Here is a 17,500-nt window from a genome sequence, read left to right on the forward strand (position 1 = left end):
TCAAAAGTGAGCTCGAGGAATCGGCCCGGAAATATGGCTTTTTTTTTTTTTTCTATTCAGAAGCTGGTTAAATGAAAGAAAAATACCCATCATGCATTTAGTATGACATTCGGTGAACAAGCGATCATTGTCAACATTTGTCATCAAATTGAATTAAAAAAATTGTGGTTTGTGTGAACTGCATTCAGTGGTCTGGACTTTGAATGTGTTACCCCCGGTTCACATGTATGCGGCCGTGTGGGCCACAATGTGCGCGGACCTGAGAGCCCATTCATTTGAATGGACTCTCGTGCCCCGTGACACGCAGGGAAGAAGTCCCTGCACTTCTGAAGAATACACAGCCCGCACAGGAACCTCGGATCACAGTACGGTTGCAATTTCCAGTGCGGGCGGCGTGCCATTAGAATTAATGGCACCCGCCTGCGGGTCCGCATTCCTCTGTACGAGTGGTGCGGCTGCACGGATCTGCAGTGGCACCACCCACATAGATGTGAACCAGGGGTAAGTAGTGATACACCAGTATGTCGGTTTCTAAAAATTACTATCCGTAAATAGATCGGAAGAAAAAAACCGTGGCAATAATAATTGACTTTGGTGCAAAATTGCATCCCGTTTGGCTTGAGTGCAAACTTGCGTCCCGTTTGGCTTGAGTGCAAACTTGCGTCCCGTTTGGCTTGGGTGCAAACTTGCGTCCCGTTTGGCTTGGGTGCAAACTTGCATCCCGTTTGGCTTGGGTGCAAACTTGCGTCCCGTTTGGCTTGGGTGCAAACTTGCGTCCCGTTTGGCTTGGGTGCAAACTTGCATCCCGTTTGGCTTGGGTGCCAACTTGCATCCTGTTTGGCTTGGGGGCAAACTTGCGTCCCGTTTGGCTTGGGGGCAAACTTGCGTCCCGTTTGGCTTGAGTGCAAACTTGCGTCCCGTTTGGCTTGGGTGCAAACTTGGGTCCCGTTTGGCTTGGGTGCCAACTTGGGTCCCGTTTGGCTTGGGTGCCAACTTGCGTCCCGTTTGGCTTGGGTGCCAACTTGCGTCCCGTTTGGCTTGGGTGCAAACTTGCGTCCCGTTTGGCTTGAGTGCAAACTTGCGTCCCGTTTGGCTTGGGTGCAAACTTGCGTCCCGTTTGGCTTGAGTGCCAACTTGCATCCCGTTTGGCTTGGGGGCAAACTTGCGTCCCGTTTGGCTTGGGGGCAAACTTGCGTCCCGTTTGGCTTGAGTGCAAACTTGCGTCCCGTTTGGCTTGGGTGCCAACTTGCGTCCCGTTTGGCTTGGGTGCCAACTTGCGTCCCGTTTGGCTTGGGTGCCAACTTGCGTCCCGTTTGGCTTGGGTGCAAACTTGCATCCCGTTTGGCTTGGGGGCAAACTTGCATCCCGTTTGGCTTGGGTGCCAACTTGGGTCCCGTTTGGCTTGGGTGCCAACTTGGGTCCCGTTTGGCTTGGGTGCCAACTTGGGTCCCGTTTGGCTTGGGTGCCAACTTGGGTCCCGTTTGGCTTGGGTGCCAACTTGCGTCCCGTTTGGCTTGGGTGCCAACTTGCGTCCCGTTTGGCTTGGGTGCCAACTTGCGTCCCATTTGGCTTGGGTGCAAAATCTATTTAGGTTTAATTTTATAAATATTTTATTTTATTTTCTGTCCATTTTTTGTGTTACTTTGAATAAAAGTTATTTTATGTTACTGGACTGTAATTTTTAAATTCATAATATTAATTAAAACGTTGACTATAATACAATCATATATAAAAAATATAGTTAAGAAAAAAATTGTCCATTTCGATTTTCTGCCAAGTGCATCCTGAATTTTCACTTTCGGTCCAGAATTTTCATCTCGGTGCACCACTACTAATAAGGCTGAGCTCTAGGGGAATATAAAAAAATGAATGCAGCTCCGTGTTCTTTAACCCCTTCATGCCGGCGCCGCCCAACCCTTTAAGGGTTTCCGAAGCCAGGAGGAGGGGCGGGGTTTATGGTCATGTGACCGCCGTGAAGTGCCATCACATGATCGGGAAAGGTCCCAATCGAAAGAGGAGATTGGGACCTTTCCGTGAGCACCGGACATGTGTGCTGGGAGTGCACAGGGCGGGCGCTCTTGGCACATATGTCCTTTTTTAATAGAACATAAATGTGCGGCCGCTCGGCGTCTAGGCCCCGACACTGGGAGGCCGCACATTTGCGTTCGACCAGCGTGAGGAGGTTAATATGTCATTAAATGTATTTATATCAATGCAGACCATGTAAGTAACTAGGTTTGGCCTGGTATCTGCCTCTTGCAGTCTGTGTAGAAGAGCTCACAGGGGGAGAAAAGCATCTCAAGAAGCCAGTCAGTTCACTTGCTTGCAAGCAGCATTCTGATAGGAAGAGAAAGCAGAGTGACGCAGCTTCGCTTATTCCTTCTCCGTTCACAGGCTGGGGGCGGGTCCATGACTGCCTTGGCTCAGGGGATGTGGGTTAAAGGATGCTGGTTGTCATTCAATTAGGATGACTGAGGACATTTAGTGGCTGTCCCTCGGTCCCGTGGTGTGTCCCCCGCAGCCTGTGTCACTGGCCATCCTGTATTCCAGGAGGCCGGCATCTTCAGTGTGGGCACCCGGCTGTGACAGCTTGCGGCTTCACAGCCGGGTACCCACTGCGCATGTGCGAGTAACGCTGCACTTCCTGAATGGTCCTGTAGTCTTCTGGGACCTGTCATGTGTCCCAAAAGACTAGAGGGAGGATACCTTCCACTTCCGATCGCCTAGGCAAACGGACCGGGTACCTGTCGGGTTCGGGTACCCACTACCCCCCCCCCCCCCAAAGGTGCCAATCCTTAATGGGGAGCAGTCCTTAACCTCCCTGGTGGTATTCCCGAGTGTAGCTCGGGGTAAAGTTTCAGTACCACAAGCGGTAACCCCGAGCTACACTCGGGAATACTCTGCAGCGTTGCTCCGGGATCCCTCAGTCACTTACCTTGTCCTTCGCTCCCGTGATGTCCCCCCTGCAGTGTCCCCGGCAATGTCCTCCGGCGGATGCCGGCATCTGTCTTCTGGGTTCCGTCCTCTGTGAACGTCGGGACGTATGGGGGACAGAACGGCAGGAAATTTGAAAATGACAAAAAGTGACATTCACTAAAATCACATAGTATAACATTCCTGTATCAAACCATTTCACATACAGTGGGGATCGAACGTTTGGGCCAAAAATTTGTATTAATGTGCATAAAGAAGCCAAGGAAAGATAGAAAAATCTCCAAAAGGCATCAAATTACAGATTAGACATTCTTATAATATGTCAACAAAAGTTAGATTTTATTTCCATCATTTACACTTTCAAAATAACAGAAAACAAACAAATGGCGCCTGCAAAAGTTTGGGCACCCTGCAGAGTTAATATCTTGTACTTCCCCCTTTGGCAAGTATCACAGCTTGTAAACGCTTTTTGTAGCCAGCCAAGAGTCTTTCAATTCTTGTTTGAGGTATCTTTGCCCATTCTTCATTACAAAAGTCTTCCAGTTCTTTGAGATTTCTGGGCTGTCTGTCACGCACTGCTCTTTTAAGGTCTATCCATAGATTTTCAATGATGTTGAGGTCAGGAGATTGTGAAGGCCATGGCAAAACCTTCAGTTTACGCCTCTTGATGTAATCCCCCGTGGATTTCGAGGTGTGTTTGGGATCATTATCCATTTGTAGAAGCCATCCTCTCTTTAACTTCAGCTTTTTCACAGATAGCATCAAGTTACCATCCAAAATTTGCTGAAATTGTATTGAATCCATTTTTCCTTCTACTCGTGAGATGTTCCCTGTGCCACTGGCTGCAACACAACCTCAAAGCATGATTGATCCAACCCCAATGGCCGTTTGGCGGCTTCAAAAGTGTTGCTGCATTCCGGGTGCGCGCCATTTGGCGTGCTCCCGCACATGCGCAGTTTGCGCTAATGCAGAGCGGCGCAGCAGCGCGATTTGTCACCGGCCGTGTACCTCGGACACGGCCGATGACAGATCCGAGTACCGGCTCCCGTTGCTGGTACCATGTGACCTGCTGTGACCAATCACAGCAGGTCACATGACAGTTGTATACAATGGATGGCTTCATTCATGCCATCCATTGTATACTAGTGCCTAGCTGTGAATGGTCACAGCTAATCACATGCACATGTCAAGTGATTAGCTGTGACCAAATCACAGCTAAGCACAAAAAAAAAAAAAAAGCTGAATGAATCGATTTCATTCAGGTAAATGCTTGCTTATAGCAAAGTAATTCTTTGCTATAAGCAAATTGTGTAAAAAAAAAAAATATTGATCACTTCCCCAAAGTAGTACAATGTTACTATGGTAACATTGTACTACTTTGGTCATAGTAAAATATGAAAAAAAATCTTAAAAAAAGATTTTAAAAAAATGTAATAAAAAATTAAAAATAATAAAAAAATAAAAAAAATAAAAAAAAAAAATTTTTTTTTTTTCATACTGTCACCAGTCAGTGTCCCTGTTCACCGCCATGCCAGTTATATGATGACGCTGTACTGCACTGGTGACAGTATGTAAAAAAAAAAATAGTGAAAATAATTTTTTTAATTTTTTCATTTTCCGAAAAATTATGACAAAAAAAAATACAATTTCAAAAAACTCGCCATGCCTCTTATGAAGTACGTCGGACTGTCTACTCTGCAAAAAGGGGTCATTTGGGGGATATCTGTACTATTCTGACATTCTTGGACCTCAAGAAATTAGATTGGCTGTCAGTACTTCAGGATTGATCAATATTCAGATCTATACCATAGTTTGTGAACTCTGTAACTTTTCTACAAACTAAATAATATATCCTAATTTGGGTTATTTTCACCAAAGACATGTAGCAGAATACATCTCGGCCTAAATTTATGAAGAACAATTATTTATTTGTAAACTTTTATAACAGAAACAAAGAAAAGTGTTTTTTTTTCAAAATTTTTGGTCTTTTTTTGTTAATTTAGCAAAAAATAAAAACCCCAGCGGTGATTAAATACCACCAAAAGAAAGCTCTAGTTGTGTGAAGAAAATGATAAAATTTTAGTTTGGGTACAATGTTGTATGACCGCACAATTGTCATTCAAAGTGTGAGAGCGCTGAAACCTGAAAAATGGCCTGGGAGGGAAGGGGGAAAATTGCCCGGTATTGAAATGCTTAACAGTTGGACAGAGGTTCTTTTCATTAAATTCTGTGCCCCTTCTTCTCCAAACGTACCTTTGCTCATTCCGGCCAAAAAGTTCAATTTTAACCTCATCGGTCCACAGAACTTGTTTCCAAAATGCATCAGGCTTGTCTATATGTTCATTTGCGAAGTTCAAACGATGATTTTTGTGGTGAGGACGTAGAAGAGGTTTTCTTCTGATGACTCTTCCATGAAGACCATATTTGTACAAGTATCTCTTTATAGTGGAATAGTGTACCACAACTCCAGTGTCTGCCAGATCTTTCTGGAGGGATCGTGCAGTCAAACGTGGGTGTTGAATTGTTTTTCTCACAATCCTGCGAGCTGTTCTGTCTGATATTTTTCTTGGTCTTCCAGATCTTGCTTTAACTTCCACTGTTCCTGATGACCGCCATTTCTTAATTACATTCCGAACAGAGGATATTGACATCTGAAAACGCTTTGCTATCTTCTTATAGCCTTCTCCAGCTTTGTGAGTGTCAACTATTTTCAGTTTCAGTTTTCTAGACAACTGCTTAAAAGAACCCATGGTGCTGATTGTTGGGGCAAGGTCAGATGAGTCTGGGCATTTAAAACCTTTGAGATTGACATCACCTGGTCTTCCCAGATGATGATTGAGAACAATCCATGACACTGGCAGGTCTCAGCTTGGCAAAGGGGGCAGTGCATGCTATAAATTCTGCAGGGTGCCCAAACTTTTGCAGACGCCATTTTTTTGTTTTCGGTTATTTTGAAAGTGTAAATGATGGAAATAAAATCTAACTTTTGTTGACATATTATAAGAATGTCTAATCTGTAATTTGATGCCTTTTGGAGATTTTTCCATCTTTCCTTGGCTTCTTTATGCACATTAATACAAATTTTTAGCTGGGGTGCCCAAACTTTCGATCCCCACTGTACATTTTGTCCCGAGTGCTTTGTCCTGCGCCCTGTCTGCATTTTGACTGTTCTTTCTGCCTGGAAACTGAGAAACATCCATGGCGTCCAAAAAGCGTCCCTTTAGGTCAAAAGCGGTATTAGACCGGCTAGAGAACAGCGATAGTAAATCAGAACCACTTGCAGAATTGAGTGATAATGATTCGTGGGGGAAATTCCTCATCAGACACTGAAAACGATTCTGCGACTGAGCTCAGCGATGTGCGAACTTGGCGCTATATTTCACATTTCAGTGTTTTTGGTTTGATTATATTATTGAATTACATTTATTATTATTTTTTTTTTATGATTATTATATTATAATTTATGATTTCGTGTTTCAAATTTTATCATACCCGGGATGTTTACTAGACTCTTGTTTGGACAGATTTCAGTGAGTTATTCCTAAGAATTACAGGCCTGCAATATAAAACGCCAAATTTCCATGCAAAATAATGGCACCAAAAATCTGAAATAATCATACCGCCAGGGAGGTTAAAGCGGAACTTCCCCTTTTGGGCGGAGCTCCACTTTAAAGCTGCTTTGTAAAATGTACTGGATTAGTAGGAGCGAAGTTCAGCGGGGTGCACGCCCACCTCATTGACTTGACATATCTTTGTATTTTACAGTCTACATCTTTTCTGAGCGCCAGGAGCATAACGATAGCTAAACTTGTGACACTCCGACTCCGGATCCTGAGGCTGCAGTCACATGTAGCCATTTCACCCACCCCTCCCCTCTGCCTGCCCAATCACAAAAACTATGTAAATGAACTCATTCACAGAATACAAAGGCTTCTGTGAATGGACAGCGGAGGGGCAGGCAGAGCCTCTGTATGAGAGCAGTGTCTTTCCTTTCAGTGCTGAGGGAGTATAACAATAGCTGTGAAACTGTCAGATGTAAATTCGAGACAAGTCCAGAAGGTGGCATGCACCCCCTTGGACCTAACTCAGTATGTCAGCACATTTTACAAAGTGGCCGAATTCCTGGAGTTCAGCTTTAAAATGTTAAGTTGTTTCTGAATCACATGTAAGTATGACCAAATCACATTATTTTTAAGTGGGGGGGGGGGGGGGAGTACATTCTTGCCATGAATTAGCAAACTGCTCCTGATCTCCCTGTTGGGTTCATTCAAAGATCATTGGTCCACGCTGCTACATTGTGATCCTTTGTCTTTTACAGAAGCGGTACAGCTTAGCCGTGGGGCCACCGAAGAAAGACCCAAAGGTGAAAGGGGTGCAGTCCGCCGCTGTCCAGGCTTTTCTGAGGCGGAAGGATGAGGAGATGCGGCTGAAAGGTACATATGATTGGTCGATATTCCTAGAAGGAAAATGTTTTACCTTCTAGTGTTGCCGGAGGTCCAGCACTCTGCTTTGAGTCGAATATAGAGGCCGCCTCTGAGATCATTTAACTTTGTGTTCTGAATTTTATTAACAGTGGAGGGGAGAGTGGGGAGCCGGAGAGGAGAGTGGGGAGCGGGAGAGGGGAGTGGGGAACGGGAGAGGGGAGTGGGGAGCGGGAGAGGGGAGTGGGGAACGGGAGAGGGGAGTGGGGAGCGGGAGAGGGGAGTGGGGAACGGGAGAGGGGAGTGGGGAGCGGGAGAGGGGAGTGGGGAACGGGAGAGGGGAGCGGGAGAGGGGAGTGGGGAGCGGGAGAGGGGAGTGGGGAGCGGAGAGCGGGCAACTAAATATGATCACTGCACCACATCCCTTAAAATTGCAAATATTCAATAGAGAAGATGGGACTGTCAGGGTGCATGAACATGAATACCAAACATATTCAAAAGTTGTATCATTTTTATTTCGTTTTTTTTTTTAACCACTTCCAGTCCGGACGCTCTCCCCCCCTTCCAGTCCGGACGCTCTCCCCCCCTTCCAGTCCGGACGCTCTCCCCCCCTTCCAGTCCGGACGCTCTCCCCCCCTTCCAGTCCGGACGCTCTCCCCCCCTTCCAGTCCGGACGCTCTCCCCCCCTTCCAGTCCGGACGCTTTCCCCCCTTCCAGTCCGGACGCTTTCCCCCCCTTCCAGTCCGGACGCTTTCCCCCCCTTCCAGTCCGGACGCTTTCCCCCCCTTCCAGTCCGGACGCTTTCCCCCCCTTCCAGTCCGGACGCTTTCCCCCCCTTCCAGTCCGGACGCTTTCCCCCCCTTCCAGTCCGGACGCTTTCCCCCCTTCCAGTCCGGACGCTTTCCCCCCCTTCCAGTCCGGACGCTTTCCCCCCTTCCAGTCCGGACGCTTTCCCCCCCTTCCAGTCCGGACGCTTTCCCCCCCTTCCAGTCCGGACGCTTTCCCCCCTTCCAGTCCGGACGCTTTCCCCCCTTCCAGTCCGGACGCTTTCCCCCCTTCCAGTCCGGACGCTTTCCCCCCCTTCCAGTCCGGACGCTTTCCCCCCCTTCCAGTCCGGACGCTTTCCCCCCCTTCCAGTCCGGACGCTTTCCCCCCCTTCCAGTCCGGACGCTTTCCCCCCCTTCCAGTCCGGACGCTTTCCCCCCCTTCCAGTCCGGACGCTTTCCCCCCCTTCCAGTCCGGACGCTTTCCCCCCCTTCCAGTCCGGACGCTTTCCCCCCCTTCCAGTCCGGACGCTTTCCCCCCCTTCCAGTCCGGACGCTTTCCCCCCCTTCCAGTCCGGACGCTTTCCCCCCCTTCCAGTCCGGACGCTTTCCCCCCCTTCCAGTCCGGACGCTTTCCCCCCCTTCCAGTCCGGACGCTTTCCCCCCCTTCCAGTCCGGACGCTTTCCCCCCCTTCCAGTCCGGACGCTTTCCCCCCCTTCCAGTCCGGACGCTTTCCCCCCCTTCCAGTCCGGACGCTTTCCCCCCCTTCCAGTCCGGACGCTTTCCCCCCCTTCCAGTCCGGACGCTTTCCCCCCCTTCCAGTCCGGACGCTTTCCCCCCCTTCCAGTCCGGACGCTTTCCCCCCCTTCCAGTCCGGACGCTTTCCCCCCCTTCCAGTCCGGACGCTTTCCCCCCCTTCCAGTCCGGACGCTTTCCCCCCCTTCCAGTCCGGACGCTTTCCCCCCCTTCCAGTCCGGACGCTTTCCCCCCCTTCCAGTCCGGACGCTTTCCCCCCCTTCCAGTCCGGACGCTTTCCCCCCCTTCCAGTCCGGACGCTTTCCCCCCCTTCCAGTCCGGACGCTTTCCCCCCCTTCCAGTCCGGACGCTTTCCCCCCCCCCCTTCCAGTCCGGACGCTCTCCCCCCCCCTTCCAGTCCGGACGCTCTCCCCCCCCCTTCCAGTCCGGACGCTCTCCCCCCCCCTTCCAGTCCGGACGCACTCCCCCCCCCTTCCAGTCCGGACGCTCTCCCCCCCCCTTCCAGTCCGGACGCTCTCCCCCCCCCTTCCAGTCCGGACGCACTCCCCCCCCCTTCCAGTCCGGACGCTCTCCCCCCCTTCCAGTCCGGGCCAATTTTCAGCGCTATCACACTTTGAATGACAATTGCGCGGTCATGCAACACTGTACCCATATGAATTTTTTAGCATTTTTTGAGACAAAGTTTTATTTTGGTGGTATTTATTCATCACTGGGATTTTTATTTTTTTGCTTTTGTTAATGAAAAAGTCCAAAAATTTTGAAAAGTTTTTTCTTATAAAATTTTGCAAATAAATAGTATTTCATTATAAATCTTGGCCAAAATGTATTCCGTTATCTTTTTAGTAAAAAAAAAAAAAAAATAACCCAAATTAGTTTATAACCAAAAATTATCATTTTTAAAAAAAAATTTTTTTACATATTTCTTTATATTTTTTTTTTTTAACCACTTCCAGTCCGGACACTTTCACCCCCTTCCTGTCCAGGCCAATTTTCAGCTTTCAGCGCTATCACACTTTGAATGACAATTGCGCAGTCATGCAACACTGTACCCATATGAATTTTTTAGCATTTTTTGAGACAGATAAAGTTTTATTTTGGTGGTATTTATTCACCACTGGGATTTTTATTTTTTTTGCTATGTAAATGAAAAAGTCCAAAAATTTTGAAAAAAAAGTGTTTTTCTTATAAAATTTTGCAAATAAGTAGTATTTCATCATAAATCTTGGCCAAAATGTATTCCGTTATCTTTTTAGTAGAAAAAAAAACCAAACCAAATTAGTTTATAACCAAAAATTATGATTTTAAAAAAAGAAATTTTACATATTTTTTATTTTTTTATATTATTATTTTTTATTTTTTTTTACATACTGTCACCCTAGCAGTGCAGTGTCACCATAGTGACACTGTACTACTTGTGGGGGGTGATGAAGATTTTTTTTTTTCACACTGATTGCTTTTACACCCATAAAGGCTGTAAAAACAATAATTTCTCCTCTCTGGCTGCATTCTTGCAGCCATTGAGAAATACTGTGTGAGCTGTGATTGGTCACAGCTTGTCACATGGTATAAGGCTGTTGTGAATGGCCCTGTACCATGTGACCTCTGTGATCATTCACAGATTTCACACGTAGTAAGCAATGATGTCAGAAGTGACATCTTGCTTACTACTCTGCATGTGATCACTGCTTGGCCAATCAGTGATCACATGATCGGGACCTCGCACAGAGGTCCCGTCTGATCGGTGTTCCATTGTGTCCTGATTACACAGCGGGCACCGGATCGCGGTGCTGCACGCTCCCAGGGAGCGCGCACAAGCAGGGGTGGGGAGGCCGTTTATAAACTGCCACCCGGTCCTGCACTGCCACCGTCCGGCCGTTTATATACAACAGCCCGATGGGAAGTGATTAAAAAAATGCAGAAACATAAAAACAATTTAAGTACTAAGAGTGAAACTGAGATTCAAACTTGATTATATAATTATAGTTACTCCCTACATGTTTCGCCCTCACGGGCTTCTTCAGGGTTCTGAATTTTATGTTTACGCAAAGGAGTTCTAATCCAATGCATTTTGCAGATATTGTACCACATACAAGGGCAGGGGAACTTTATATGCAGAATGGCCATGTTTGGGTATGTAGGGTTTAGTAGTTCTATTTCTTAACCACTTGCTGACTGTGCTATAGCTGAATGACGGCTACAACGCAGTTGTCTAGTTATGGGAGGGAGGGAGTCATATGATGTCCTTTCAGAACCACGCCCCAAACTGCCCCCCCCCCCCCTTCCTTCCCAACGCACTCAGGGCGCTTATTGTAATCACTTGATCGATGTGTCCTTTGGACACAGTTGATCACATGACATGGTAAAGGGCCAATCACAGCAGCCTTTTACCACATGATCAGCTGTGTCCAATCACAGCTGATCACCATGTAAACACACTTGCCAGTTATTGGCAGCACTTTCCTCACGCTGTCAGTGTGAGGAAAGTACTGCTATAACCAACAACTGTGAAAGGAGACCTCTACAGTGATATACAGGGCACTGTTTATCAGTGCAGCTCTAAAAGTGCCCAGCAATGCTGCCAATCTGTGCCCGTCAGTGCCGCCTATTAGGGCCCAACAGTGCAGCCTATCAGTGATGCCTCATCCGTGCCTGTCAGTGCAGCCTCATCAACACACGTCAGTGAAGGAGAAAAATTACTTGTTTGCAAAATTTATATTAGAAACTAAGGAAATTTTTTTTTTTTCCCAAAAAATTTAGGTCTTTTTTTGTTTAGCAAAAAATAAAACACCCCAGTGGTGATTTCATACCACCAAAAGAAAGCTCTATTTGTGTGAAAAAAATGATAAACATTTCATATGGGTGTTGCATGACCGCATAAATAAAAATAAAACATTAGTGCAGCTCTAAAAGTGCCCAGCAATGCTGCCAATATGTGCCACTAGTCAGTGTCGCCTATTAGGGCCCATCAGTGCAGCCTCATAGGAGCTGTCTCTTCAGCGCAGCCTATCCGTGATGCCTCATCCGTGCCTATCAGTGCCCATCAGTGCAGCCTCATAAACACAAATCAGTGAAGGAGAAAAATTATTTGTTTGCAAAATGTTATATTAGAAACTAAGAAAAAAGGGGTCATTTGGGGGATATCTGTACTGTCCTGACATTTGGGGGATATCTGTACTGTCCTGACATTTGGGGGATATCTGTACTGTCCTGACATTTGGGGGATATCTGTACTGTCCTGACATTTGGGGGATATCTGTACTGTTCTGACATTTGGGGGATATCTGTACTATTCTGACATTCTTGGACCTCAAGAAATTAGATTGGCTGTCAGTACTTCAGGATTGATCAATATTCAGATCTATCCCATAGTTTGTGAACTCTATAACTTTCCTACAAACTAAATAATACATCCTAATTTGGGTTATTATCACCAAAGACATGTAGCAGAATACATCTCGGCCTAAATTTATGAAGAACAATTATTTATTTGTAAACTTTTATAACAGAAACAAAGAAAACCGTGTTTTGTTTTTTTTTTTTCAAAATTTTCGGTCTTTTTTTGATAATTTACCAAAAAGTAAAAACCCCAGCGGTGATTAAATACCACCAAAAGAAAGCTATAGTTGTGTGAAGAAAATTATAAAATTTTAGTTTGGGTACAATGTTGTATGACCGCGCAATTGTCATTCAAAGTGTGAGAGCTCTGAAACCTGAAAACTGGCCTGGGCAGGAAGGTGTAAAATTGCCCGGTATTGAAATGGTTAATGACCACGCCTCTTTTTGCTACTCGGCGCTGCACTAATTCAACTGATAATTGCACGGTCATGCAACGCTGCACCCAAACAAAATTTACGTCCTTTTTTTCACACAAATAGAGCTTTCTTTCGGTGGTATTTGATCACCTGTGCGCTTTTTTTATTTTTCACGCAATAAACAAAAAAAGACCAAAAATTTTGAAGAAAAACAATATTTTTTACTTTCAGCTATAAAAAATATATAGTAAACTCAAAGTTGGTTATAAATTTAGGCCAAACTGTATTCTGCTCCATGTTTTTGGTAAAAAAAAATCCCAATAAGTGTATATTGATTGCTTTGTGTGAAGTTATAGCGTCTACAAACTATGGTATAGATACTGCAATTTACGCCATTTTTCTGCTATACAGCGCTGCGCTAGTTTAACGGACAATTGCGCGGTCATGCAATATGGTACATAAATGAAATTTATGTCCTTTTTTCACACAAATAGAGCTTTCTTTCGGTGGTATTTGATCGCCTGTGCGTTTATTATTTTTTGCGCTATAAAAAAAAAAGGCTGACAATTTTGAGAAAAAAAACAATATTTTGTACTTTTTGCTATAAAACATGTCCAGTAAAAAATATTTAAAAATCAAATTTCGTCATAAATTTCGGCCAAAATGCATTCTGCGACATGTCTTTGCTAAAAAAAAACCCAATACGTGTAAATTAATTGGTTTACGTGAAAGTTGTAGCGTTTACAAATGGCGGGAAAGATACTGGGATTTTTAATTTTTTCTTTATACTAATAATGGCGGCGATCAGCAACTTATGGCGGCGATCAGTGACTTATGGCGGGACTGCGGCGGACATTCTGACACTGGGGGGGAACTGACTTGGGGTCACTGACATCCCCAGTGACACCAATACAGTGATCAGTGCAAAAAAAAAAAAACACTGACACTGTACTAATGGCACTGGGGAGGAAGGTGTTAACTTTTTTTTTGCACTGAAAGGGTTAACTGTGTGAGGGGGGTGTTTTACTAGGGGGCGGGGTGTGTACTGCAGGGAAACAGCAGATCGGGACAGAGAAACTCATTTCTCTTGGTCTGCATGTCAGGAACCGTCAGGGAAGTGACAGAAAGCAGAGCTACTGCAGCTGTGCTCTCTGTCAGTGATTGCCGCAAATCGCTGGGACACAGCTGATAACAACCGGCTGTGACCCGGCGACTGACACCCGTGGCTGAGATCAGCGGTGAAGGTTGGGCGGCGGCGCGCCTCGCGCGCGCCCCCTACCTCTTTTGAAACAGCACGTTTTAAAACGTGCTTTTGCCCAGCCGTGCCGCCCTGCCACCCATTTATACAGTGGCTGGGCGGCAAGTGGTTAAATAATCCCTAGGTGACGATATAAAAAGCCTTTACAGGTTTTCACTTTAGATTTACACGGGAGGTCTGGTGCTAGAAATGTTGCTCATGATTTGATGTTTGCATTTACAACCTCAAGTGTGGTGCAATCTCTGTGTACTTATGCGTGTGGGACTGACATGCATTTGCCTTTTCCTGCAGGGGATAGATGCGCTTTAATTTTTTTTATTTATTTTATTTTTACAGGTTTTTTTTTAATCAACTTTATTTTTATTTTTTACAGGTACTTATATAGAATCGTCAATTTACGCCGCGCTTTACATATATATTGTACATTCACATCAGTTCCTGACCCTCAAGGGGTGTACAATCTAAGGTCCCTAAGGCTCAGTTCACACTAGCTTTGTCAGCAGGCATTTGGGAAGCGTTTTTAACGCTTCTCAAACGCCTATAATTATTCTGAACATGGCAGCACACTGTGCTGTTCACACTGAAGCGTTAGCGTTGCATCACGGCAAAACTGACGCCTCATGTTGAGTCAGGCGGAGTTGAAGCCTCCCATTCAAGTCAGTGGTGCGGTGGCGGAGCGTTAATACCATTTGACTTCATTATAGGCGTTTGTGGTGCGGTTTTAACGCTTGGCAAACGCCTATCAACCAGCTCAAAACCGAGCATAGGACGTTTGGGGAGCATTTGAGGAGCGTTAAAAACACTTCCCAAACGCCTGTCAAACGCTATAGGGGCATTTGGCAATAGTTAGAAATAAGGTCAAGTGTGAACGAGACCTAACTCACATTCATACATACACATACTAGGGCCAATATAGACAGGAGCCAATTCACCTACCAGCATGTCTTTGGATTGTAGGAGGAAACCGGAGCACCCAGAGGAAACCCACACAGGCACAGAGAGAACATGCAAGCTCCAGGCAGGTGGTGCCATGGTTGGGATTCGAACCTACGACCCTAGTACTGCCAGGCAGAAAAGCTAACCATTTAGCCACTGTGCTGCCCAACCATTTAGCCACTGTGCTGCCCAACCATTTAGCCTCTGTGCTGCCCAACCATTTAGCCTCTGTGCTGCCCAACCATTTAGCCTCTGTGCTGCCCAACCATTTAGCCTCTGTAAAAATGAAATATTAAGTGTGTCGCGCTCCTCAATATTGTTTAGTAGTGAATAATGTATAAATATAAAATAATCAATAAATAAATAGATAAATAAAATTTAAATAATTCTAAATAGATCCATAGTGATAAAATTTTAAACCCCTGGTGTTATATTTAATTAACCATACACATAAAATAAATAGTGTGAAAAAACTAATAAATTCAAATTATATGGACACAATAATAATTAAATCAGGAGAACTAAAAAAATCATAACTAATAAACTAAAAAACCCCATACATATAGGTATATTTATGTGCAAACCTTATATGTGCAAAAATTGCAAAAATATTTCATAAAACAGTGAAAAAATATATATATATCTATAATAAAAAGCAATATGCTAATTCATATAAAAATTGATAAATCAAAAATAAATAAATAATAGTAAAAAATATTAAGACAAAACAAATAATATAGTTTGCTCACTATAAAAACTATATATAAACTATATTATTTGTTTTGTCTTAATATTTTTTACTATTATTTATTTATTTTTGATTTATCAATTTTTATATGAATTAGCATACTGCTTTTTATTATAGATATATATATATTTTTTCACTGTTTTATGAAATATTTTTGCAATTTTTGCACATATAAGGTTTGCACATAAATATACCTATATGTATGGGGTTTTTTAGTTTATTAGTTATGATTTTTTTAGTTCTCCTGATTTAATTATTATTGTGTCCATATAATTTGAATTTATTAGTTTTTTCACACTATTTATTTTATGTGTATGGTTAATTAAATATAACACCATGGGTTTAAAATTTTATCACTATGGATCTATTTAGAATTATTTAAATTTTATTTATTTATTTATTGATTATTTTATATTTATACATTATTCACTACTAAACAATATTGAGGAGCGCGACACACTTAATATTTCATTTATTCATTTTCACATAATATTATGAGTATGTGTTTTTGTGTTGATGCACCGTCACATTTATAGAAGTTAATTATCTATAAGTATTTATATACCACCATAGTAGCTCACAGGTTCACATCATCACAACATTTAGCCTCTGTGCTGCCCAACCATTTAGCCTCTGTGTGCAACTTTATTGTTCTCACAAGAGATGAACAATATCCCTTGTGATAGCATGGGCTGTGACAGGTCCTCTTTGCTTAGACCCCAAAATGTCTCTTTTGCCTTTTAAAAGCATCGGATCAAACCAAGATTGGTGTGATCCAATGTGTTTCCAAAACCAGTAATGGTTTGATAACCTGCAACACTGGGAGTGACAGAATACTGGCTGCTGCCAGTTTTTTAGACCATAGAGATTATCGGGGTCATTCTGGGTCTCGATCACCTCTAGGGTCAGCCAGTGTAACTGGGGGGTCCTTGCCGCCACTTGTAAATGCGATTCAACAGCTAATTAGCTGCTAGAATTGCTTTTATATTAAAGCACATCGCCGGCTGAGGAAAAAAAAAAATAAAGATACCAGGATGATGCCTATAGCTGCAGGCATCATCCCAGTATGACCCTCTCAACCCAGTGATGTACGGGGACGTCGCTGAGGCGGAAGTGGTTAATGATCTTCGCAGTTGATTACTTGAATTTTTTTGTTGGCTATAATTGAAAACACTTTTTTTTCTTTTTTTTGACATTCAGAACGGAACGAAAAGAGAAAGAAAGAGGATCTTTTGGCTAAGCGGAAGGAAATGAAACACGACAAGAAAGCCAGGGCCATGGCGTCAAGGACGAAAGATAACTTTCATGGGTATAATGGTGTTCCGATAGAAGAAAAGCCCAAAAAACGCCAAAAGGACCTTGACATAGACGACAGTTCCAATGTGCAGGCTGAAAACGAGGAGTACCTGACAGAGGAAGAAATGTATGAATATTCTCAAAGTGAGTCCGAACAAGAGGAGATCGAGGAGCCGGAGTCAGCACCACCACCACCAAAAAAACACAAACCCGACAACATCAAAAGACCTCCGTCGGCAGGCATGAACTTTGCTGAATTGCTGAAACTTGCTGAGAAAAAACAGTTTGAGCCGGTGGAGCTTAAACCTGTGAAAAAAGATGAGGAAAGACCAAGGACTGCTGAAGAACTACGAGAACTTGAGTTTTTGCAGCGGAAGAATCAAAAAGGGGATAAGTCCGTTGACAAACACTCAAAAACAAATGGCCAGGTGGTGAAAGTTCATAAAAGCTCTTCAGATAAACATTCCTCTTCTAAAGAACGCCATTCCGAGGACAAGAAATTGAAAAGCTCATCTCTTTCCAGAAATGGCCCCCCTGAGAAAGTCAAATGTGTGTCAAACGAGGCAATTAAAAAATATTTGGATGGGAGCCACAGATCTGAGAAACAGGCCTCTTCCTCATCCTCCTCCTCCTC

General features: G+C 44.2%; 1 protein-coding gene across 2 annotated transcripts in view; it reads left to right on the forward strand.

Moving 5' to 3' along the window:
* Window positions 1-17,500, forward strand: part of SPTY2D1 (SPT2 chromatin protein domain containing 1) — a 54,875-nt gene that overhangs the window by 20,855 nt on the left and 16,520 nt on the right. For both annotated transcript variants that reach the window (XM_089662279.1, XM_089662280.1), the window contains 2 exons: window positions 7,253-7,367; window positions 16,771-17,500. The exon at window positions 16,771-17,500 is cut by the window's right edge and continues 1,169 nt beyond it. In XM_089662279.1, coding sequence (XP_089518405.1) covers window positions 7,253-7,367; window positions 16,771-17,500 — 845 coding nt within the window. The remainder of the gene's footprint in view (window positions 1-7,252; window positions 7,368-16,770) is intronic.

The sequence above is a fragment of the Staurois parvus genome, unplaced genomic scaffold (assembly GCF_062004578.1).
Source record: "Staurois parvus isolate SC_StPar_1 unplaced genomic scaffold, SC_StPar_1.0 ptg001452l, whole genome shotgun sequence".
In the NCBI taxonomy this organism is placed as follows: domain Eukaryota; kingdom Metazoa; phylum Chordata; class Amphibia; order Anura; family Ranidae; genus Staurois; species Staurois parvus.